The 24,063-nt window shown below is 49.2% G+C and overlaps 1 protein-coding gene across 6 annotated transcripts in view; it reads right to left on the bottom strand.

The window, feature by feature from the left end:
* The window catches only part of TSC2 (TSC complex subunit 2), a 32,176-nt gene extending 8,124 nt beyond the window's left edge, over positions 1 to 24,052 (bottom strand). The window contains exons 1-32 of one of the 6 annotated variants that reach the window (XM_050980316.1): positions 23,972 to 24,052; positions 22,750 to 22,907; positions 22,118 to 22,204; positions 21,398 to 21,508; positions 20,652 to 20,796; positions 20,406 to 20,523; positions 19,897 to 19,945; positions 19,415 to 19,540; positions 19,039 to 19,112; positions 18,569 to 18,695; positions 17,798 to 17,941; positions 17,444 to 17,581; positions 17,149 to 17,252; positions 16,263 to 16,344; positions 15,253 to 15,408; positions 15,005 to 15,121; positions 14,377 to 14,499; positions 13,991 to 14,097; positions 13,115 to 13,268; positions 12,274 to 12,396; positions 11,834 to 11,968; positions 11,165 to 11,354; positions 10,703 to 10,796; positions 10,133 to 10,235; positions 9,846 to 9,940; positions 7,282 to 7,413; positions 5,206 to 5,370; positions 4,289 to 4,441; positions 4,030 to 4,142; positions 3,267 to 3,488; positions 2,381 to 2,596; positions 769 to 837 (exon numbers count right to left, since the gene is read on the bottom strand). In XM_050980316.1, coding sequence (XP_050836273.1) covers positions 769 to 837; positions 2,381 to 2,596; positions 3,267 to 3,488; positions 4,030 to 4,142; positions 4,289 to 4,441; positions 5,206 to 5,370; positions 7,282 to 7,413; positions 9,846 to 9,940; positions 10,133 to 10,235; positions 10,703 to 10,796; positions 11,165 to 11,354; positions 11,834 to 11,968; positions 12,274 to 12,396; positions 13,115 to 13,268; positions 13,991 to 14,097; positions 14,377 to 14,499; positions 15,005 to 15,121; positions 15,253 to 15,408; positions 16,263 to 16,344; positions 17,149 to 17,252; positions 17,444 to 17,581; positions 17,798 to 17,941; positions 18,569 to 18,695; positions 19,039 to 19,112; positions 19,415 to 19,540; positions 19,897 to 19,945; positions 20,406 to 20,523; positions 20,652 to 20,796; positions 21,398 to 21,508; positions 22,118 to 22,204; positions 22,750 to 22,887 — 3,910 coding nt within the window. In that variant the 5' untranslated portion in view covers positions 22,888 to 22,907; positions 23,972 to 24,052. Of the gene's footprint in view, positions 1 to 768; positions 838 to 2,380; positions 2,597 to 3,266; positions 3,489 to 4,029; positions 4,143 to 4,288; positions 4,442 to 5,205; positions 5,371 to 7,281; positions 7,414 to 9,845; positions 9,941 to 10,132; positions 10,236 to 10,702; positions 10,797 to 11,164; positions 11,355 to 11,833; positions 11,969 to 12,273; positions 12,397 to 13,114; positions 13,269 to 13,990; positions 14,098 to 14,376; positions 14,500 to 15,004; positions 15,122 to 15,252; positions 15,409 to 16,262; positions 16,345 to 17,148; positions 17,253 to 17,443; positions 17,582 to 17,797; positions 17,942 to 18,568; positions 18,696 to 19,038; positions 19,113 to 19,414; positions 19,541 to 19,896; positions 19,946 to 20,405; positions 20,524 to 20,651; positions 20,797 to 21,397; positions 21,509 to 22,117; positions 22,205 to 22,749; positions 22,908 to 23,971 lie in introns of those variants that run through there. The other 5 variants (XM_018915758.3, XM_018915759.3, XM_018915760.3 and 2 more) reach the window with 5 other exon arrangements.
* Positions 24,053 to 24,063: the final 11 nt, after the last annotated feature.

The following is a 24,063-nucleotide window of genomic DNA, read 5'->3' as shown; positions in this document are numbered from 1 at the left end:
GAATTTTCCAGTGAAGGAAAGAGGCAGAAAGACATTTGAACCCTCTAATTAAAATCACAAAGCATTGCAGGTTATCAAAGCAATGCAGGTGTTGTGCTCATCAAGTGTGTAATTTGATCTCCACTTCATTTAATTATGAAATAAATTTTACTGAAGTGGAGAGCGATTTTACGTTATTGTAGAGCTTCTAAAAGGTAGAATTTAGCAGGTTTTCTGCTGAAATATATTTCTTTTTTTATTCAAAAAGCTCTTAACCAGGCTCCATGCTGGCTGAACGTTATCCATATATGAAATATATACATATTATTAGCTGCTTTTATCTTTCTGTGCCCAATTCTGGCAGATCCCTGTGGGCTGAGCAGCTCCAAGGGGAGCCTGTCCTGCAGCACACACTGCTCTCCTCACAGCTGGGAGCTTTTCCACTGGGCAGAACACAAAGCCAATTGGAAAATGAAGCTGCAAATGAAGAATTAATTAATCCAGCCACGTTTTGACAGGTCATTTAACACTGGCCTCATGACTCACAAGCCACGCCAGCTAAAAGCAAAGTTGCTTTGAGGAACTGTCTGCACTTGCAAATGTTGGATCTGGCTTGGACTTCTTCATGCTAGTCAAGATCCCATTTGTTGAGAGTGATGAGACTGGGGACAGACAGGAGACATGGAAGGGGAAAATGAGGGATGAGGGATACATTTTCTATGAATCAGAGGTGTTCTTCTATGGCAATACTGTTTGGTTGGTTTTTTCCTTAAAGATATATAAATATACCTGCCCAGGATATGCTCCTGTGCAACTTCCCTTGACAACTGGACTGGTACATGGAAGAGAAAGAGGCCACTGCAAAGGGAAATCAAGTGAGCAGCTACATCAAAAGGAAGGAGAGACTATATGAAAAAAATATAAAAAAATTAAAAAGCACAGAGTTTAAAATGTAACCAAGAGCCTAGTTTAAAACAAACAAATAAATAAATGAAACAAAGGAAAGAACAAGCTGGGATAAGCTCACCAGATGCCAAAGGGATACTTTAAGGGCACAAGGTCTCAACATGAATAAGGAGGAATAAACACATCCAACAGTGCAGGCTCCAACTGCTCCCTTTGCAGAATGCATTTTGTGAGGCTTAGGAACAGAAAATCCCTTCCTGCTATCCCAGCACACACAGGAAACCAGGCTGAGCCTTTCCTGACCTGCCCAAGGTCACTTTTAAACCCACAGAAGGGTCTGAAAAATCTGGGTAAAGACTCACAGAGGTTTAACCTCTAAAGGGGCAGAACAGGCATGTGACAGTGGGACAGCAAAACTTCTTCCAGCCACCGCCCAGCCAGCTCCAGCAAGTCTGGTTAACAAGGATGGGGCCAAAATGATTCCCAGACTGGCACAGGAGTGGCATTCAGGTGGCACGGGTTCAGCTCTCCACTTAGCTCCACATACCACAAATTTTTAGAATCACAAAAGTGTTTGTGGAGAATAAATTTTGTTTGTTTGTAAGAGGTGATAATTTGATTTTGGCTCCAATTTTGTGTTTACACGTTCTAAAACACTAAAACACACCCTGCTGAAAACAAAGCTGAAAACTGGCATTTTAACCAGATTTCCAGACAATCCATCCCATTTTCCCCAGCAAAGCCTGGTCTGCTGGTACCACTGCTCAATTCTGATGGTGCCTGCAGTGCTCAGAGCCTCAGTGCTGGATATCACCTGTAAGAGCTCGAGCAGGGACTGCAGAAAGCTTTAAAAACTGCAGCTGTTGGTCAACACCAATCTCCCAACATCGACAACTTTTTAAAAGGAACTAGCACCACATTAAATAGAGTGAAAATCCTTGGCCACTGTGTTAAAAATCAAGCCAGCAAGTGAAACTCGAGTGGTTCAACTGCAGGCTGAACAGTCCTCCTCAGAGGTGGGTAAATCCAAGAGGATTTGCATTCTGCTGTAAAAGCCAGAGGCAGCCAACTCCTCCTGGCTGGCAAGGGCTGGGACAGGCCATGCCCCAGGAACCTGCAGCTCTGAGTACCCGACACAGACTCCCAAACTGAAGACAAATGGAAATGGAAACACTGCATGGAAAGATCCATCCACAAGTGGGATGCCCAGATCAGCCCCAAACAAGTGGGAGAGGGAACAAATCCATGACTTTGTTCATTTTCATTTGGGGAACACACCAACCACACGACTCCTCCAAAGCCGCTCCGTTACTCCCCCGTCCTCCTGCTCCCCCACACGCCAGCAGAAGCAAGGAGGAAGGGAATTTTTCACTTCTAGGGACAAGAACTGACTGCCTTTCTCACTGCTGGCCCCCCTCACACTCCCAGCTGCTCTGGCAGCCCTGCAGGGACCCAGCAGAGCCCGGAGCTGTCCCGCCCTGCCAGCAGCCCCCACCTGTGTTGGAGCGCTGCAGCAGCGAGGGCTTGGCCGTGCCCGTGGCCAGGCTGGAGGAGGGCACGGACAGGGATTTGTACAGAGCTGTCTCCCGGTGCTCCTTGAAGCGTTCTGCAGCCATCAGGGCGTTGGAGAGCTCCTGCAGGGGCATGTTGTTGATGTCTGAGGAGAAGGGGCTCAGCGGGTTCTCCAGGCTCATCAGCCAGCTCGTGTTGCCTGCACCAGACAAGGGGGGAAGTGGTCAGTACTCCCAGCTCTCCCACAGATGACAGCTCCTGTTGGAAATGCTCACATTGTTTTGGAATTTGCAGGTTAAAAATCCAAACGGAGCAAGATCTGAGTTCTTCAGCAGAATGACTCAATTTGCTACTCCCAGTGCTCTGCACTTCACCCTAAGCTCCTCAAAACCACCCCTGGTAACTCACTGCTACAGCAGATTCCCAAAGCCATCCAAAACACCCAGGTGTCCTAATTAACACCAGGTCAGTTATTTTCTCATGAAACAGCTTTCAGTTGAAGCAGATCATTCCTGTTAATCTCATGGAACACGCTGGTGTTCAAGCATTTTGACCTTGAACAGGTTGCTATTCCTTCCCTAAGAGCAAACACAACTGAGCTGCCCAGACTTGTGGCTGCCCCTGGATGCCTGGAAGAGTCCTAGGCTGGACAGGGCTTGGAGCAGTCTGGGACAGTGGAAGGTGTCCCTGCCATGGCAGGAGTGGCACTGGATGGCCTTTAAGGTCCCTTCCAACCCAACCCTTCCCAGGTTCTACAGTTTCAAAAGGCACTAAGCCATAAACAGATTCATTTACAACTAAATATGGATTTTTCTCGTTTCCCCAGGCTCTGGTCTCTCCCCAGGATCCAACCCCACACAGGTACCCACCTGTGGGCCTGCGCACCAGGATCTCTGCCCAGCCCTGGGTCAGCAGTGGCACATAGGCAGCCAAGTTGGCTTTTTCCTTCTGCAGGGCTGTCTGTGGAGCAGGACTGGCCTTCTCTGGGCGGGCTGCAGCAGCAGGAGGGCCCTGTGTCCCCTGGGAAGTTGAGCCACTGGGAAAATGGGAGGCTGAGCTGTCTAAGGCACCAACACGTAAGGCATGACCACCTGGCAGGACAGACACAATCCAAGGGAGAGACACACTTAGTTAGCCCCAAAAATATCTCAGGAATGAGGCTTTTAGCCTCTTCTAGCAGCTGCATACACAATATCATGGTTTTATTTCCCATGTCATTACAATTATTATTGTTACTATTATTTCATTTTAATTATTAAACTTGCTCTTCTCTCAATCCACAAATTTTCTTCCTTTTCCCCTTCCAACTCTCTCCTCCATCTCCCTGTGGGGGACAAAGTGAGCACCTGGGTGAGGCTTAGCTGCCAGTTGGGGTTAAACCACAGAGAGAATTTAATGTTCCATGTGTTCTTTATAAACCAGTTTATGTGATCACCAAAACTCTCCTGCAAAGAGAGGGAAGCAGGAGGAGCCCCACCACACCTAAAGCCAACAGCTACTGCTACCTGCTCCTCATTAAACACCAGACAGCTCCAGATCTCCAATTAGCTCAGACATAGGAGGCACCTAGACCTTCACGCTGTGGCAGGGAGAGCCCAGGAATGGCAGGGAGAGCCCAGGACGGGAACTCACCTGACATGGATCGGACTCTGTTGCGGGAGCTCCTGCAAACCTGCTGCCCAGCCTGGGATTCCAGCTTGGCTGGAGCCTCCTTGGTCTGTCTCACTTGCAAAACAGGGTCTGAGCTGTAGGAAAGGAGATATTGGTGATGTTGAGGGAGGAGTCAGCCGTGCTGGACAAATTAAACATTCCTCTTATGCTACAAAGATGTAGCAGTGGTTTAGGTGACTTTTGTCAGGTGGAGAGTTCCAGAAATGGGAGCAACACCTACCTTGATTCTGGGGTGCTCTGGAATTCTCCAGAGTCCAGGCCAAGCAGAGACCTTGTCCCTGTTCCAACACTTGTAGTGATGGTCACCAGCTTGTTACCAACCAGCCATGTCTTGGTCCTTCCTCCAGCCAGCAGAAACTCCCCCACGGGAGACCTGGGAATGCATTTGGGATGAACATTTCTCAGGAGGCAGAGAACAGAGCTGGTGACATTAACCATGCAGGATGTGCTGCCTGCTCTCCTTCTTTACAGAGCATTTGTGCCACCCCCCTTGGCTGCCCACACCCCCATTACCCATCAGAATGATGGATGAGCTGCTGCGGCACACTGGGATTATCCTGCAAGGACACGGAGCAAAGCCCTGCTCCCACGCCTTCAGGGCATCTCCTCCAGACAGGTCCTGGCTGAGGCAAAGGTTGCTTCTCTCCAGTGGATTTGACAGAACCATAGAATGGTTTGGATTTGAGGAACCCTGAAGCCCACCCAGTGCCACGCCCTGCCATGGCAGGGACACCTTCCACCATTCCAGGCTCCTCCAAGCCCCATTCAACTGGCCTGGAACACTTCCAGGGATGGGGCATCCTCTGGGAAATCCATTCCAGGGTCTCATCACCCTCACAGGAAAAAAATCCTTCCCAATATCCCACCTATTCCTGCCCTCTGGCAGTGGAAGCCATTCCCAGTGTCCTGTTCCTACACCCCTGGTCCCCAGTCCCTCTCCAGCAATCCTGCAGCCCCTTCAGGCACAGGAAGGGGCTCTGGGACCTCACCACAGCCTTCCCTCATCTCACCTCCTTTTTAACCAAGATTTTACCAGTGAGGAAAGGCTTCAGAGCCTGAGCCTGCCACAATGCCAACATTTTTCCACCAATAAGGTGAAACATGAACCCGAATCCCACCCCTGTGTCCCTGACTGACCTCTTGGGCACAGCGGTGAAGTTGGAGAAGACGTATCGAGCCATCATGTCCAGGCAGGTCTCTGTCAGCTCCAGGTGCAGGTTTTTCAAGTTGTCATCAGCCTGAGCCATGGAGTTTTCATCTGCAGAGCCCAGGCTGGAGCTGGTGATGGACGTTTGGATGCGGCTGGAAGAGAAAGTCCCCAGGTGCCAGATGAGATGGCACCACGTCCCCGTCCCCACAGGCGGCGGGACGCAGCCCCTGCTGTGCATGCACGTGCCAGCCAGCACACCCAGGCCTTGGGAAACAAGATTTTGGGATCAGCCTCGTGCTGTGCTTCCCAGGCTGTCGTTGCAGGAAGTGGATTTTCTCTGGAGAGACTCCAGTGCCAGCTGGCCAGGCCAGCGCTCTCTGACATGGTGGCCCATGGGCAAGTGCACCAAGCAAGGAGAGAGTGGCAGCTCTGAGCTCCTAATCTATGCTGAGGGCAAGCATCCCATGACCAGCACCAGCTTCCCAGGCAGCAGGTTGCCCATGAGCCAGAAACTGGGGCACTCCAGACTTCACTTTATAATCCTGTGGTTTGCTGTTTTCTCTGTTGCATCTCTTCCGTTTATTGGTGTTTTCCCCTCCAAATTCAATGGCTATGTAAAACCTAATTTAACTTGGAATAGGAAAAAACATTGCACTCTGAACAGGAAATTGGCACAAGAATAGAGAGAAAGTCTGCCTTCAAATCAGCCAAATCAGCAAAGCAGGTTAAAACCGTTTCTGTTCTAGGCTGGATTGCAATATTTCATAAAGACAATTCCTTATGTCATTGTAATACAAACTAAGCTGAGGCACATCTAAGATTGTTATCATGTGGCAACTTCTTTGGCTTCATTAAGGGCAATTATCTGAACTTTTCATTGCTACCATTTACATGGAAAGGCAAGAAAAGAAAATCACCTCATGATTAATGGGGAAATCAGGGAATCCTGGAAGGGTTTGGGTTGGAAGGGACCTCAAAGCCCATCCAGTGCCACCCCTGCCATGGCAGGGACACCTCCCACTGTCCCAGGGTGCCCCAAGCCCCATCCAACCTGGCCTTGGGCACTGCCAGGGATCCAGGGGCAGCCACAGCTGCTCTGGGCACCCTGTGCCAGGACCTCACCACCCTCACAGGGAAGGATTTCTCCCATAACATGAAGTGTCAGAACTATAATTGCAATTCAGTCACTTCAGCCTCTCTCCCCCAAACACCACATAGAGCCAAAAATTAAAAAAAAATAAAATCAAGTTCCACTGACAGCAATCCTGCAGGTTAAAGCACAAATCTTCAGGTTCAGCAGTTTACCACTCAAGGGAAGTGATCCAGAAATATGTTTTAAAAACTGGCATCAATTATTTCGCATCTTTCATTGGAGCAATGCTTGCCATCAAAACCTGTCACTCAGTCAAATCAGCCTCTGAAATGAAATCTTGTTTCCCTTAGTTGTGAAAGCAACAATTCATATGGGCTGAGTATATCCCTCACTGCCTTTTGGAAAGACAAATCCAGGTTTTTCATGGCATCATTCTTGAGACCAGGACACTTCATCAGCTCCTCCAGAAGAACAAATCCTAAACTGAAGAACTAGACTGGGAACTAGACTAGAACTAGACTGGAAGAAGGGCTCTCCATGACTTTGCCAAGCTTCCAGAGCCTCTCCTGAACCAAATCCCTGCTTGAGAGGCTCAAGTTTTAGTGAGCTGTACCCAAGATTCTCACTTGTGCAGAATGCAACCTTTTTCCTTTCTTGTGCATGGGGTTTTTTGTTTGTTTGGGTTTTTTTTTCCCCTTCACCACCTTTACTTTGAGAATAGAATCTTTGATTGCTAAAGCACCAGAGAACGTGGCAAGGTGACCACAGACACCCAGGGTGTGACGTGGCCTTGGGAAGCCTCGGGATGCTTTCCCAAAACCCTCGCCTGTGGCTGAGGCCGTTTTTTGATGGGATAACCAAGTCATGCAAGCATCCCACATGCAAATCCACCCTGCTTCCACCCACCCTCACAGCAAAACCTCCAAGGGCCCAGCTGCTCTTGGATTGTCCCCATCCAAAGTGCCTCTACCTGCGGACCACATGTTCAGACACACTGATGCTGCGGGATCGGAAGGCATCAACTGCAGAGGGTTCTTTCAGCTCTTTCACTGGAGGAGAGTTATTCAAGCCTTGCTTTGCATTTTTGGCTAGTCTTAAACTACTATGTGGAGAAGCACCAAGCCCCAAAAGAGGTCACAGAAGGGAGGAAACCATTGTAGGGATGTAGGTTGAAAGGTCACAGTCACAGGGTCAATATTGGGGGATCCCGGAGGGTGATGGAAAATAAAACAAATGCCAAAAAAAAAAAAAGGGAAACAAAAATTAAAACATACAAACAAGCAGAGCTGAAAGCATTAAAAAGACAAACCACATTTTGAAAACAAGATTTTAAATGTGCTACAAAACAAATGAAATTAGTACAAGTTAAAAGAAAAAACTGGTTGAAATGAGAGTTGGAATACTGGGCTGTTCAGCAAAGGCAAGGGCACCTGGGGGCTCCCTGGGCACAAGTTCCTCCAGGCTGAGGAGTTTTGTGCACTTCAACCCCCTCCTGTGTTGCCCCAAATCACCATGACTCAACACCTGAGGGCTTCCACAGATCCTAAAATGCTTTACCTGGACTAGGTGGCAGCAGTTTTTAATAAGAGACAGGGACCACGACACCCATCTCTGTCCACACTAAGCCTAGCCCAAAGCTGAGCTCTCCCCCAAGTCACACCACACCCAGGACCTCCCAGAGGTGTCCCTTAGCCCAGCTCGAGGCCCTGGAGTCACTGAGCCTCCTGTTCCAGACCCTGCCACACTGCAGAGCCAACAAACACCCCTGGGGATGCTCCTGTGCCACCCCAGCTGCCTCAGCCCAGGCTCCAGGGAACCCCCTGAGCTCTGGGCTGGCACAGAAAGGAAATTACTGTGCACACTGGCAAGTGCCAGGAACACGTGGGAGATGACAGCAATTAAGATCTAAGAGGCACTTTAATTAGTCACTGAGATGCATGCCAGGCTCAGGGCTAATTTGGGCAGAACAGTTGGTCCAGCAGCTCCCATCCCCAGGGATAAAATGCAGGCACTAAATTAACCCTTCTGGCTCTTTCTAAACACAATTTATTTGTCATTCTCTTCTCAGTGAGCTCTTACATCTCAGACTGCCACCTGGAGGGATCAGAATTTCTTTGTCCTTCTCCCAGATCACTTTTGGCCACAACTGCTGCAGAGAGCACATGCTCAGGGATCATCCCCTACACCAACATCAGGACATCCAGCAGCCCCGGGAACTGCTGGGATCATTATCCCTTGGAACACCCAGCACCTCAGCTATGGCAGGGAAACATTCTTTGGGCTTCAGGACTGAAAACCAAGCCCAGAAGCTTCTCAGGCAAGGAGACTGGAATCTGCTCCAGGCCCTTCCTCTGTGCCCTGGCCAGAATCCATGCTCAGCCAGCCCAGAGGCAGTGGCATCCTGCTATTCCAGTGCTTTGGGCACTGCCTGAGTACAGCCACACTCCTCAGCAGAGATTTCTGTGGAAAGTGATCCAGCAAAAGCCTTTAGAGACAGTAGTATTCCAACCTGGTAGAATTTAACAGGTTTTTTTAAGGGGGGAAAAAAGAAAAAAAAAAAGATTAGTTGGAATTCTAATTGGAGAGATGAGTGTCAAAAGCCTTCTCTTCCAAGTTTCTGGATGAAAGAGGAGGAGATGGGAGAGACGAAACACAACACAAGGCTTACAGCTGCAGCAGTAGGGCAGGGATGGTGTTTCTGCACTGCAAGACTGCTGCAGCCTTGCAGGTGAAGTAGAGGCACTTTCCCCAGGGCTCAGATGCCACCATGTGCTCACTGCTCACAACACTGAAGCAAGTTAAGTGAACCAATTCAGGTAATCCCTGCAGGTAAAAGGACGTTGGAGAAACCCTGAATGCCTTCCAAGGAATATCTTCCTCCCCTGGCAAATGTTACTTTGAATGACTGCTGGCAAGAAAGGCTCTGACTTCTGAAGGCTTTGCTTAAAACTGTCATGATAGCTTCAAAAATTCAAAAAATAAAAAGGGATTGAGGCATCCAGACAGAGAGAAAGCAGCTGTGTGTCAGCCAGTGCACTGACCTGGCTGGGAACACCATGGAAAAACACAGTACTGACTCTCTAATTTATCCAGGTCGTTGATCACAACCATTTCTCTGGCAATCATCTGAAAATGACTCGTTACAGATCAATCATCAAAAGGAGTTCACACAACTCACATGAACATGGGATTCTGTTATCTCTGGCATCACCCTCTTCTCCTACCTCTGGTAACACTGCACTGACACACCCCAACCTGACACAAGTGTTGATTTTCAGAAGTGAACACCAAAAAGGCTGCACAGGCTGCAGGACAGGCAGTGCTGCCTCAGCTGCCCCAGCAGGCTGCCAGCCTGGCTGGATCCCAGCCTCTCACCAACCTCATGTGTCTTTGACCTAAAGAGGTTTACTTTGCTTGCTTACTGCACTGCCAGATGGGGACCAGTACAGCCAGCCTCCCTCAGGGACACACAGGGCAGGGTGTGAGCATGAGAGCAGGGAGCACCAAACCCTGCTGGGGTCAAAGAGAATTTACCTCTTGGGCCTCTCATTGAGGCTGGTGCTGCGGGCCCTGAAGCTGTCCTTCTCTGGGGTGTCATCGAAGGACAGGAGCACGTTGGAGCGCAGGCCCTGCGTGGGGACAAGAGGTGACACCGTGAACAACCTGCGGCTCAAAATCCGCAACTCAAAGCACAAGAGCTCACAGAGATGCTGGCAGGAAAACCAGAATTCTGCTGGCTTCAAAGAGAACCTTCAAAGATCTCGGATCAGTTTTGGTCAGTCAGGTCTCCTGAGCGCTGCTGGGCTGAGCAGAGCCATTACCTTGGTGATGTAGGGGACAAAGTCCTTGCGGAAGGGCAGGCGGCAGCGGATGAACCACATGGCGATCACGTGGTGGGCCAGGCAAACGATGTACTGGTTAAACCTGCAGCAGCAGAGACACCCACAGCTCAGTGTGCACTGCTCAGCCTGGCACACTGAACTGCTCCCTCACCTACTCTAAGTGTACAGGGAAAAAAACCTCAAAGATTCTGTTCAAGAAAAACAGGTTTTTGTCCAAGGTGATATGTCCCAGAATTGTATCATGGAATTACAGAATGGTTTAGGTGGGAAGGGATCTCAAACTTCAGTTCCACCTTCCACTATCCCAGGGTGCCCCAAGCCCTGTCCAGCCTGGCCTTGGACATTTCCAGGGACCCAGGGGCAGCCACAGCTTCTCTGGGCACCCTGTGCCAGGGCCTCCCCACCCTCAGAGGGCAGAAATATCCCTTCTTCAGGAAAAGCCTAGTGACACCAGAATGAGCAACATCCTATGAATAACCTTGAACCAAAAACGACAAGAAAAGGCTTTCCAAGCTCTCAGATGAGAGAAGCACATTGCTGTGGCCTTACTTGGAGGGGTTTGTGTAGGGCAGGGAGATGGCGAAGACGCTGGCGTACTGCTCCGCCGCGAAGTTCCGGTACAGGTGAGGCAGCCTGGCCAGAGCTGCAAGAGTCCAACAGCAAAACCAGCACAGGTGAGCCCTCAACACAACCCTTCAACACAACCTTCAACATCCCAACTCAGTTCAATTTCTAAATTTTTGGTTTTTTCTGAATGATCAGTGACATGGAAATTAAAATCATGTCATGCAAGGAGAAGAAAGCAGCTCGTATTTCCATATGGCTGCATGACACAGAGTGTGTTTCTCTCTTCAGAGCAAGAGCTTCATACAGAAAACTTGTAACAAATGAGGTGATCCAACATTCATAACCTGAGCAAGGGCATTCCATATTACCAACACCATCAAACCCCCCCCATTCCACACAAACCCCACAACTACAGAAACCAAAAAGAAGAACATCACGACTTACTTGACAAAAATTCCAGCAGAGGGATTGCCATGTTGGCTGTGGCAGAAATGTGGGTGAGTTTGACAATTAGGACAGGCAGTGCCTTGATGATGATGTCAGGCATCTCCACGCTGCAGACTGACAGTGCCACCACGCACTGGTTGGCACAGCGGTAGATGAGCCCGTGCTCCAGGCAGTACACGATCTCTCGCTGGCAGAGCAGGGAACACTCAGCACACCAAAGAACACCCTGACACCACCCCCTGACTCCTGGCAGCACCCCAGCACACCTGCAAGGCACCCCTGCTGCAAGGCACCCCTGCTGCAAGGCACCCCTGCTGCAAGGCTGTGTGACACAGCTGAGTGCTAACACTGAGCTTTAAATAATGCTGCAGATACCCCAGACCGAACTCTTATCAGGGAACTCAAATCAAGTAGGTAGTTGAGACTTTAAGTTCCTGATTTAACAGAAATTTTGTGTTTATAAGGGTCTTACAGCAGAGGGTAAAGTCACTCAGTGACCTGTGAGGGGGCAGAGGTGAGGAGTGAACCCACAGTTAATCCTACACAGAGTTACCAAAGCATTTTTTCACCAACAGCAAAGGGCAGCGTTACCTTGCACTTCTGTCTCCTAACCAGCTCCCAGGCTAAACCATGCTCTACAGGCTCTGCCCTCCCATCTCCCCATACCTGCTTGGCTTTGTCCAGGTAGTTGTGGTAAGATATCAGTGCTGTCAGCACAGGGACCACAGCCAGGTGCAAATCCGTGCGGGAAAAGCCTTCGGGGGTCCCATGGAGCCTGTCCGTGGTCTTCTTGTCTGTGAGCTGAATCACACAGCCAGTCAGGGTACCTCTCACTAAAACACCCTCTGAAAGGCAGCAGAAGGCAGGCCCACAGCTCCCCAAGACCTGTATATACATGTATCCATACACATGCATTAAAACACACAATTATTACCTATTCTGTACCTAGAACAACCCTCACAAAAGAGAGAGTGACTGAGGATTGACAACCAGCCTGCTAATCTTTAAAATATTAGTCTGAAGACAAAAAAAACCCACTCAAAAATCCCCTCCAAGCAATTCCCAAGCAAACCAAGGAGCTGGGGACTGTGCCTCAGTGGCATTACCATGTAGCTCAGTGCAGAGGCCAGCTGGTCTATGTTGCAGGGAGAAGTTAAAAATAGCACTTTATAGCGGAGGGACTCGGGTAATTTGTTGAGAACCAACTTCAGCACCTTCCAGTCTGTCTCCTGCAAAGACAGAAAATGTTAAGATTGAAAATTTTTGCATGATTTCACTTGAGTTTGGAAGATCAATCAAATTGCAGACAATGTGTCATTTCCTAGGCAGATGTAGGTCTTGTCGTGGTTGATACAGAAAAAGAAGTCACAAGTTTCTCCCTGTCTGTCACCCAGCTCTAGGTGCAATACTGGCACCACAAACTGGAAGAGAAATTATATTGAGATCTGACAGCCAGAATCCAATTCTCCTAAGCACCAGCACCAATTCACTCTCAGAGCAAGCCAAGCCCTTAGCACAAAACTGTGTCCAATGCCACCCTCAGGAACAATTCCTATTTACACTTTATTGGTGATGAAACATTCACAAATTCTCAAAACACCTCACAAACTTGCAGTGGGAGACGTTTTAATTCCAAATGCCCTTTCAGAAGCAGGAGGCTTCTTGGATCTTGTTTAACAAGCACAGCTTTTGCCCTTGCCTGCTCTGAAGCAGTGCAGGGAAAGCTGTGCTCATTTTCTGAAGAGCTGGACTGCTGCTCCCACTGGTGGCTGTGTAGCTGCACCATCACACCCAGATTTCAGAAAAGCAGAAATTACTTTTCAGGCTTTATTTAAGTACTCTGGGCTGGAATTCAACAGGCAGCTGGCGTCAGGATGGACAGAAGGGTGCCAGGAGTGCATAGAAAGATGCCAGGAGTGGACACAAGGATGCCAGGAGGGGACATACCTGCTTCAAACACTGCAGGAGGACCCCAAAGACCATGGAGTAGGGCAGGTGTCCCACCCGGACGGTGGCACCCTGGGAAGGCACACTGGGACTGCCTGAAGGTGGGGACAGGGTGCCAGGTGGCTTTTTCTCAGAAGCCCTTTTCTCTGCCTCTCTGCAAGACAGAAAGGGAGAAAAATACATGTCATTTTTACAGCTTATTCATGTGACCTACAGCAGCACCCTGTTCCGGAGCCAGGTTAAAGACTGAGCAATATAATTTGCATTTTCCATTTTACAAAGCAGAGGACAGCCCAGCAGACACACTGCAATCAGCCAATCTGATCAATGAAGGATTTTTCTATCTAATTTAGAAAGATATCTTTTGTGGTGTGTTACACAATTTTAGACAAGTATAAAATCAAAACTAGCCAGATTTGTACAAATCATTGAATCTAATTCAGTGTGCAACAGGTTTGAGGCAAAAAATTGCATATTTTTGGGGGAAACTTTGTGAGCAGGAACTTAAATTTCATGTCTGAGATTGAGAGCTCTGCAGGTAAGTGATTTATAAGAACAGCTCACCAAAGCCTTACTGGTTCAGACAATCCTAGGCTGTAACTACAGAGTGGTCTAGGATTTGGAAGATTGAGAAAATCTGCAGACTGCTGCTGATAAAACATTAAGCTGAGAACACAATTTAGTTTGGAAAACAGCTTTTTAAAAATAAAAAATAAATTAAGAAGTGTCCAAGGCCAGGTTGGGCGTGGCTTGAAGCACCCTGGGACAGTGGAAGGTGTCTCTGCCCACGGCAGGGGAGGCACTGGATGGGCTTTAGGATCCCTTCCAACCCAAACCACTCTGTGATTCTTTTGCTTAACACAATGAGAAACCTACACAAAATCACAGAGGCAGTAGGGGCTGAACCTCACTGCTCCATCCTTGTTGGAAAGGCCCAGGCGGTGCAGGGAGTCAGCTCGGAGCATCAGCAGGAAATCAAACACCTGCAACAGGGAAGACACTGGAGTCACCCACACCCTGAGCCACTGCAATACTCTCCCACCCCCACATGGTATTTTTCCAGGTGCAAAAGGATTTTTAAGAGATGCCACAGCTCGTTCTGCAGGAGGCATCACTGCTGGCGTCACACCGCATTTACACACGCGCGTGAGCCAAGGAACATTTCATTCTACTTCCTGCAAGCCCCAGAGCACCCAGTCCCCACCTGCCACCCAGGAAGCCCAGAGGGCTGTGAGCTCTGGGAGCACAGGGGCTGCTCCTACCTGCAGCCTGATGCTGCTGGCCACGGGCAGGCTGTAGGAGTACTTGTAGTGGCGCTGCACGTGCTGGATCAGCATCTCGTACACGCGCGTGGCGTGGCTGGAGGGCAAACTGTACAGCTTGGTCTGCAGGCACAGAAACACAGCCCAGCCCCAGGGCTCTGTCAGAGGCCTGGGGCTGCACTGCCACTTCCAGCAGAAATGCAGCAAAAACTCCATCCTCGCTGTAACATGACCAGGGGGCTCAGGAAGGAACCTCTGCAAAGACCCAGAGCTGCTCCAGAGAACAGCCTGCTCTTCACCACAGCCCAGGACAAACAGCCCAAACACAACAGATCTGTTAAATCTATTCAAGGTTATCCGCTCCTCCTTTCTGCTAATTTATGGCCACATCCTCCCTCCACACAGGAAAATGTGCTCATCTGGGTTGTACAGTGGGAATTAAGAACATACAACACTCAGCAAACAGTCCCACAGTGCTCAAAATCAAAGGACTGACCAAAACAAGATTAAATATTAAATAGTTAAACAAAAGTCAGAATATTTTGTAGTGGAAGAAGCATTGTCTAAAAAGCCAAGTCCAGCAGAAGAGTATTATGAAAAATTATCAAAAACGCTCTGTAGCATTTACCTGAAGAATTATCAGGAGCCCAAGAACTGCTGTCTTGACATCCTCCAGAGAAGCTGAATATGACAGCAAGTCCCTCTCTTCCAGTTCAGAGGGAGATGACAAAGAATGTGCAGCCACCTTTGAAAGAGAAAAGCAACACATGGTTGAAACCTGCAGCACATCCTTTCTCTGTTTCCATGCTGGAAGCCTCAGAGCCTCAGGAGGTCACCCCTGCTGGGAAGGCTGCCAGCCCTGGAGGTTTGACTCACCTTCTCTATGATATCCAGCAGGCTGTTGAAGTGGTGAGTGTTGCAGCCTTCAGCCAGGTCCACCAGCAGCTGAGTGGCCAATTTTCGGACCTGGTGGTCTTTATCCTCTGGGATGTGAGCCAGCTGGGAGATCACCACCAGGTTTATCAGCTCTTCCTGCAAGAGGACAGACCCTCCTAAGCTGTCAGATGTTCAGCACGTGAGAGAAAGAACTGCAAACAAAAGAACTCAGCTATTCTGGGACCAGGCTTGCATCTCCACTGCTTCATTCCTTCACCTCCTCTTCCATCCAACAGGTATTTCTGTCTGCCATCCCTCCAGATATTTGTGACTTTTATTGAACTTCTCAGTGCTTTGGGTTTTGTCTGTCCTACAGATTTGACAACCCAGGCTCAAACAGACAAAGGACTTCTAGGGCTTGGTTTTTTGAGAGAGAGAGGAAACACCAACAGCTTCATGTTTTCACAGATCTTGAAGGAATCCAAGGAGCATTTGTGTCCCTTCCTGCCCTCTGACACTTTGGGCACATCCTGAGGAGATCAAGATATCCCTGGATATCCCCAACTTCTCTCTCACCGAGTTTCCATCTTGGGCAGCAGTTAAACTGTAAGCACCAAGACCAGTCACTGCTCAGGATGTCCAGTCCCCATCCTTTTACAAAGCTTTTAAATCAGCTTTGCACCTCTCACATCAACTGTCAATTCTTCCAAAACAAAATGCACATAGAATTAATGGCCTTAAAACAGGGGAGCCAAGACACAACCAGGTCTGTCCTCAAAACCCAGCAGCTCCCACTGCAAACTGCACATTCCTGCATCCAGCTAAGGACAAACAATGGCACATCCCCCCACAAGCATCCCAAAGAAACAGCTCTGTGTGGGTGAGATTTAGAGCCCAGGGCTGTGCCTTCCCCAGGGCAGAGGGGACCTGAAACCCCCAGGACAATGTGCCCCACCAAAGGCTTTCCCACCCACCTGAGACCTCACCTGGGGCCCCAGGCAAACACCCACCTCATAGAACTGTCTGTTGATGCTCAGCACAAAGGAGAGCACATCCAGAACCTTAATCCTAACAGCACTACGGCTCTCGTTCCTAAAACAGGAAAAGCAAATCCAAAATGAATAAAAGAAGAGTCGTTGGTATTTAGGGAATGGGGAAAAGTAAAACTAAAGGCAAATAAGAAACTTTTTCAGAGTTGGAACAGTAACTGTGAGAGATCAGCTGAGCCCCCAGTTAATGTCTCTACACCTGAAAGCAGATTCAAGAACAATTGGAAATTCAAATCCCAGTTCAGCTTTAACTCCTTCTGCAGACCTGTAATTGCACTTTCCCATTTCCAATCCAAACTAGGAAGCACATGTCAGAAGAGCAAGTGCTCTGGTGAGCAAATTTCAAACCAAACACATGGCACTGAGGAAGAGCTGCTCTTTGGCAGCATTTCAGAGAGGAGACAGAAGTTTGTTATTGCTCTGTGTGGATGTTTCAGAGCACAGAATCCCTTAGGGAGCACCAATTCAAACCCAGATAACTGCAATACTGGATACCCATATGCAATCCTAATGCTTAACAGGAAAATCTTGTTTGGTGTCAGAACTACAAAGTGCTGTGGAGTGGAACACAACTGCCTAAGCTAATTGGAATAGCATTGAATGGAATGAAAGAGAAGAAGAAAAAAAAGCAGCATAAAGAACTCAGTGGAAAGCTTTTCTTCTGTTAAATAAGTCCTTTCATGTGCTCTGCCCTGGGACTACCACACTTCTCAGCAGCCACTTACTAACTTAGAACTTCAGAACGTTACAACTTCAGAAAACAAAATGATCTAACATGACAAGGTGGCAAGAAACACTTGAAAGTGCTTCTCAAAAACAAGAAGTTGCCAAAGTTATGATTTCCTACCTGAAGAATCTCTCCATGAGGAGCTGTAGGTTGTGGATCCAGCCATCTTTGGCAGGGTGGATGGACTGAGCTCTGTATGTTATCAGGTTTAACACAGAAGATTCCTTCATGGAAAGACCAAGAAATGTTTTTAGTGCATAAGCAAATCTAATAAATCCATTCCCCCAACCCCCTCCCTGGGAATAAGGCTCATGGAAGTCCTTGCTGGGGTTTTCTGACCATTTCCTCTTTCAGGACTCTCAAATTTCAGCTGGAACAGAACAGACCCAAAAGGAGGACAATAATAAAGCCTTACTGGTCTCTGATCAGCACATCTTTCCACCAGCTCAAAAAATCTCTCTTCAGAGCCATGAAAATCATTCTGGTCACAGAGCTCTTCTACTGTGGTCAAAAGATCATGCACAATGGACTTCAGCTCTTGGCTCTCCAGAACCTGAAAAGAGACAAAATCATTCCTGAAAGAGTTCCACATTGCCAAAACGTGCTAATTTTAAATACAAACAGAAACTCAGAGAACCACAGCAGAGAGAACTGGGCTAAGCCTTTCTCAGCTCCCTTTTCCCCACAGGGCACAAACAGACCAGTTTGCAGAAGGATTGATGGCACAGCCTTGGGACTGAAAGCACATGCAGGCAGGCCCTGCACCCACCTGCAGCTGCTGCAGCAGCCTCTCCATGATGTCCAGGAGGATGTCCCAGGTGACAGCCTGCAGCCCCTTGCCATACTTCTTGATCAGGCGTGTGATGGACAGGACGATCTCGTAGGACACGACTGCGTTGGGGCAGGTCATGGCCTGCAAGCCAAAGCCCTTCAGTCAGGGAGCAGAGCCCTCAAACCCTCTGCACTCAAATGCAACAAGCCTTAGGAATTAGGGAATCAGCCTGGAGGCCTGAGATAAATCCACTTGGGTCTCTGCACACAAAGCACACAGCACAGAACCACTTTCTCAAAGCAGCTCTGCTCTCCTGCCAGCAGCTGTGGCTCAGATGGCAGACACAGCCCCATCCTAGAGGCAGACAAGGGGATTAAAGCCAGTCATTCCTGCTTGAGGCACTCAGCTGAGGAAATTTGGAGAGCTCTGAGGCTGCCCCTGGAGACACCCTCCCTCACTTTTTGTACCACCCACTGGGAAGAGTGGAAGTTGTTGCTTTGTATCTTATTTTTTAAGGTAAAGTACCCACGATGCAGGTATTTGCTAGAAAGGATTCAGATTTGCTTTTCTGGCCAAAGATGTGCAAGGAGGAGCCCTCAGCTACAGACATAAATCCTCTTGTTTTACTGTTTCTCCCTGCTTCACCCCACACCCAATTTCTTCCTCTCATCCTCCGTGCCTACAAAGATCTCCTTGGTGTAGGGGGCCACATTTGTGGTTTAAATTTGTCCAAGTAATTAAAAAGCATTCTCCAGCATCCCAGCCTACCTTGAGGAATGAAGGCAGCACTGAAGTGGGGGAGTTCCTGAGGGAATTGAGGCGGTGAGCCCCCCACAGAGCCATCCCAACAAAGAACACAGCTCCTCTCAGCAGGGCTGCATCTGCCATGTAGGATCTAAGGACAGGGGGAAGGGAAGATTCAGACCACGCCACAATTATTTCAGCATACAAAGTCAATAGGAATATGCACTGTCCCAACAGGAATTCCCAGCTGTTACACATCAGGGCCTTGCACAGCAATGGACAAACATGAAAAGCAGCAAATCATTCACCACAACTTTAAACAGAGGGAAATGAAATTCAGAAATGCCCTAAACGAGCACTTCAGCAGCATAACTAGAAAGGGAAATGATTGCTAAGCACCAGAACCTTCAGCTTGCCCTACTGAGGTTGGTGACTGCCCATCTGTCCCACTGAGCCCTTGGACTCCTTGGGTTCCCTGGCTCCCCCTCCCTTACCTGTCCTCCATGATCCTGCACATGTTGTAGATGGCACTGTGTCCCAGGTGAGTCCCCAGCAGGTTGCGCATGAGCTGCAAACGCAGAGAGAACACCTCAATCCCCAGCTGGTAAAACACCCAGTACCCAAACATGGATTGAGCTGGCCATGCTTCTGAGTAAATGTGTCCTGCCTTTCCCAAGGCAGCTCAGGAGCTGTCACAGCAGCTGAAACCAGGGGAGAACCCCACGGGCATGACAGACTTGCACTAATGAGAAGCTGATCCCGCAGTACTTCAACAATTTTAATTACTCTTAAAACACCTGGCAGATGTGCCCAGGTATGTCTGACACTTCATCCAGGGGTGAACTCGTGAAAGCAAGTAGGGTTTCTGACCTTCCAGCAGGGCTCACAGAGCTCCTTGACGTTGATGGTGCGGCACAGGGTGATGATGAACACGGGCAGGTTCTCCGAGGGCAGGCAGTTGTAACAAACAACTGCATCCAGGACTTGCAAGGAAATCTTTGGGAAAGGGAAAGACAAAATGGTTGTACACTTCCCTGTGAATCAAGCAGGTCAAAGCCTCACCTGGCACACCAAGGAAATTTTCTGGAAGTCAAAATGGATGAAGATATTTTGGGGTTTTTTTAATTTTTTAAAAGCATTGTCAATTCATTTAACTAATTGATTAATGCTCTGTTTGCTTTGGAATAAATTACTGCTGTATGAGATTTACTGGCTTACAAATAACACAACATTGCATCAGCTCTCTTGAAAGATGAGAATAAACCCAGAGTCTGATGATCTGATTTTGTTTGTAAAAGTTACAAAGAACTTCAAAGAGTTCTGCAGTACTAAAAGAAACTCAGATCACTGACCTCTATGTCCATAGATGATGAAGTCTGAATGCACAAGAGGCAGATCTTGCTGTTAAGAAAGAACATTTAATTAGAACTGTTTGCTCCACATGATTTTAGGCAAATTACAAAGAGCCAGAACAGTCAGGTTAATTGCCATGCTATTTAACTCCTCACCGCCCTTCCTGGGGCAATGCTGGTGACAGCCCAAGGGACACCGAGCTCTGCAATCTCTTTTATAAAGTTAGACCTAAATGCAGCTCAGGTAATGCAGCAGCACAGACCCTTGTGAGACTAAGCAATGCAAACAGGCCCACCCCATGGAATGGGAATGGAAGAAGCACATTTAGTAAAACTAAAACAGATCTGAACACCACAAGAACAGAAAATCAAATATTTGCCAAAAATCACCTAGGATGAAACAGATCCAGATGGGGACAGAAAATATCCCCGTTGTCTGTGTATTGATCTGCAACTTTCTCTTTAATTTACCAGGAATAAGCAGGAAGGAGTTAAAAAGCCCAACTTACTGGACCATGTCAGCTACGTAGTCTTCCAGGTAGCAGCTATTGAATTTCACCAGGTTCACCAGAACCAGGAGGAACTCAGAAGTCAGCCCGACATCCATCCACTGTAGCACAAAATCAGCTAAAGAAGGGAAAACACCCTGTTACCTTCTACCCAGGAATGACACCACTACCTTTTCCTGTTATCACTGGGTGTCTCTGCCTGGATGTCTTCCCCCCAGACTGAAGAGGGGCTGGGACAGTGCTCACCCAGCTCCTCCTCCAGGTAGGTGATGTAGCGCCCGTTCTCCGTCAGAGCCTTGAACACTTCCAGCCGCTCGTGCAAGTCTTCATTGGAGGGATAATCCTTGATAACCTTAAAAAAGTGGGCTCTGAGGATCCCCAGCCTCTCACCCTTGAAATGGAAAAAGGGAAGGGGTTAAGGCCTGGACATCAGCAAGGTACACCTCAGTAATCTTCATGCTTTAAATTAGCTTTTTGCTGAATCAATGCCTACTCTCTTCACAAGCACCCACCCCTGCTTTCTCAGAACACTGAGAACGACAACTTTGGGCTGATTCAGCCCCATGTTTGTGCAACACGTTGGGAAATCTGAAGAATTCCTCGTGTGCTGAACTTGGCCAGGCTAGAAGTGTCTCACACAGAAACACTTGCGTACCTGAAACATCAAAACCAGCTGCAAACTGGGACTAGAAGGTCTGGGCAAAGACCACATAAAATCTGCTGAATTATGCTGAACTTAATCCAAAGTATTTCCTCTTTCTCAAGAGCATTACCCCAAACCAGAACAGCTTTCTATGAGTTGTATAGAAAGTTTTGCTACGAGGTCAAACCAAGACTAAAAACTAAGATGCTTCCTCTTCTCATTTATGAGACACAACCAAAATTACAAATATGAACCTTTGCAGAGAAGAGCTCCCTGGTGCTCTTCCCATTTCCCCCCTGCACAAAGCCCAGTTTAGGTCAGTGTCCCCTGCCCCAGGGGCTGTTGTCACCTGTCCCTGGACGATGGACTTGAGCAGGTGGAGCACGGCGTGCCTGGCCTCGGCGGGACGCTCCGGCTGCAGCATGTCAGCCACCACCTTCCACACGGCCTCCACGGCGTGCTGGGAGCAGAACAAACACCAAAACCAAAGCAAGAGCATGAGGCAGGAAAGCTCAGCTCCTCCAGGAGCTGCAGCCAGCAGGTCACAATGAATTATGGCAATTCATGACTAAGATCCAGGGGTGCCATGTGTGGAGCTCTCTGCTCTGAGGGACACTCACCCACCTGGTCACACTCAGACCAACCCCTGGAGACACCAAATCCAGCCCTACGCCCCAGGAACTGCAATTCCTCATGCCACACTCCCTGCAAGTGGGAATATTTGTGCAGAAGCCTTCACCCAGCTACAAGATGAGCTCAAAACCAATTGGGGGATGCTTATTAACAAGCCAGGAGATAAGGAAACCTCTCTGAACATCACCACCCATGAGCTGTCCTGAACATCCCCAGCATTCTCCTTCCAGCATGGTCCAGGAAGCCCAACAGCTCCATCCCCTCTGCTGCAGAGCTGGAAGGTTGGGCAGACTAATTCCCTTTCACAGCACAAAGCAGCCTCTGGGATCACCCATTCTGAAAAGCTTTCTAAACAACAGGAGTTCCTTACGATAGTCTGAGAGCTGCTGCTTAAATTTCCATCCTTCCAATACTCACTGAACACTTTGGAACTCACCTCTTCAATTTTTTTGGTTTTTGCCACTTCACAGATTTGACTGATTGCTCGTATCCTGTTACTCAATCCACACTCTATGCTCAGTTCCTGGAAAGAAATGGAGAAATAAGCCAACAGTTTATCTTACCAGAAACACTTATCCATTTCTCCAAGGGGAGAAGGAATTCTGGTCTCCTTCTCCCTTTTTCTTTTGTATTTTCTTCCTTGTGTGCCAACTATTCTGCTTACAGCCTTGTGGTACCAATTACTGGAATCAATTATTTTATTTTTCATTTCCACAGAACTGTAAGGTTTTCATAAAACAGAAACAGTTCCCAGCCTGTGGAAACTGCCACCACAGAAACTTCATCAAGCTCAGACTATAAAAAAATCGAGGGGACAGGGAAATAGCCTGTACCCAACACACCAAATATCTCCAAAGTATTGAAAGAGTGAATAACTCAAGTGCTGGAGCTGCAAAGTGGGTGAGCTCTACATCCAGTTCACTAGAGAATGAGTTGAGAGATCAGGAGAGGGAATGATGGAGAGGAACTGAGTGCCAAAAAAAACAGGAAAGGAGCAAGCCCTCCTGATCCCCTCAGCTGAGGTACCCCAGGCACTATCCCCACCTTCACTCCACTCAGATCTCACACCTTGAGTATTTCTGCAGTGATGATAAACTCTGTCTGCTTGCCCTCCGACGACTTGGAACTTCCCCGGGATGTTCCCAGCCCCAGGAGGTTCCTGAACTTCTCCTTCAGGCCGGAATCCTTGCTCTGAGGCTTTGCCATTGCTGCCCAGCGCTGAGGCCCTGCAAACACAGAACAGGGCTCTGGTAAGGGAGGCCCAAGGGGGATATTCCAGCAGGAAAACCCCAATAACAGCATCACACCAGACTTTTCCAAAGAGCTTTTAAGCCTTTTCAAACACGGGAGAAGCCCAACATTGGGGAAACACAAGGAGCTTGTGCTGCTCCTGCCTTCAGCACCTGCATCCCCCGTGGACCACGGGGCCTTTGGGATACCCTTTCCTGGAGCCAGGAACACCCAGCCCACCACACAGGCTGATTTTTGCAGCATGTCCACGTGCACACACTTTTTGGAGGGTGTGAGCTGGACACTCGTTCCCAAAGCAAAGGCCAAGCACACCGAGCTGTGCAGTCAATGTGGAAGTGAGGAAGGACTCACAAATCTGAGCGCTGGAACATCCAAGTGCTGCCATGGCAAGGGAGAGATGGGGCAAGAACGGAGATGGCATTACAACAACGACTCCAGAAAACTGCCTCCCCCTGCCCGACCCACTGGCCCTTGGGGACCCTGGCCCTGGGCACATGACCCTGCACAACCCCGAGCCCCAGGGACATCCCACAGCCTTCCCTGCTGCTCCTGGGGATGCACCACACAGCCTGTCCCTGCATCCCGGGGGACATGGCTTGGGCTCCTGCCCAGTGTCACCAGGGGACATGGCACGGACCCCAGCCCAATCTCACCAGGGGACATGCCATGCGTTCCTGCCCAGTGTCACCAGGGTCCATACTATGGACCCCAGCCCACCATCCCTGGGCACACACCCAGCCCCCAGCCCACCATCCCCAGGGACACTGGGATTGCACCGCCCCGGGGACCCCCCAGCCCCAACCCACCCCGGACAATGGCACATTGTCCCCCCGCGACCCCCGAACAAGCCGGGACATGTCCCAAGCGCTTAGAGACACACACCGGCGGTCACACCCAGAGCCCCGAACACACCGGGGGTCACACCCAGACCCCGACAAACACACCGGGGGTCACACCCGGCCCCCCGGGGACACAGCGGGGACACAGCGCGGCCCCAAAGCGCGGTCCCCTCCCCGGTGCCGGCTCCCCCGTCACTCACCCCGAGCCCAGCCCGGCCCGGCCCGGCCAGGCCCGGTCCCGCCGCCCCCGGCCCGGCCCGCTCCGCTCGGGGCCCGGTGCCGGCCCCGCCCC

The sequence above is a fragment of the Serinus canaria genome, chromosome 14 (assembly GCF_022539315.1).
Source record: "Serinus canaria isolate serCan28SL12 chromosome 14, serCan2020, whole genome shotgun sequence".
Lineage (NCBI taxonomy): Eukaryota > Metazoa > Chordata > Aves > Passeriformes > Fringillidae > Serinus > Serinus canaria.
The sequence above is the reverse complement of the archived record's forward strand: the minus strand, read 5'-3'. Positions and strand labels throughout refer to the sequence as shown.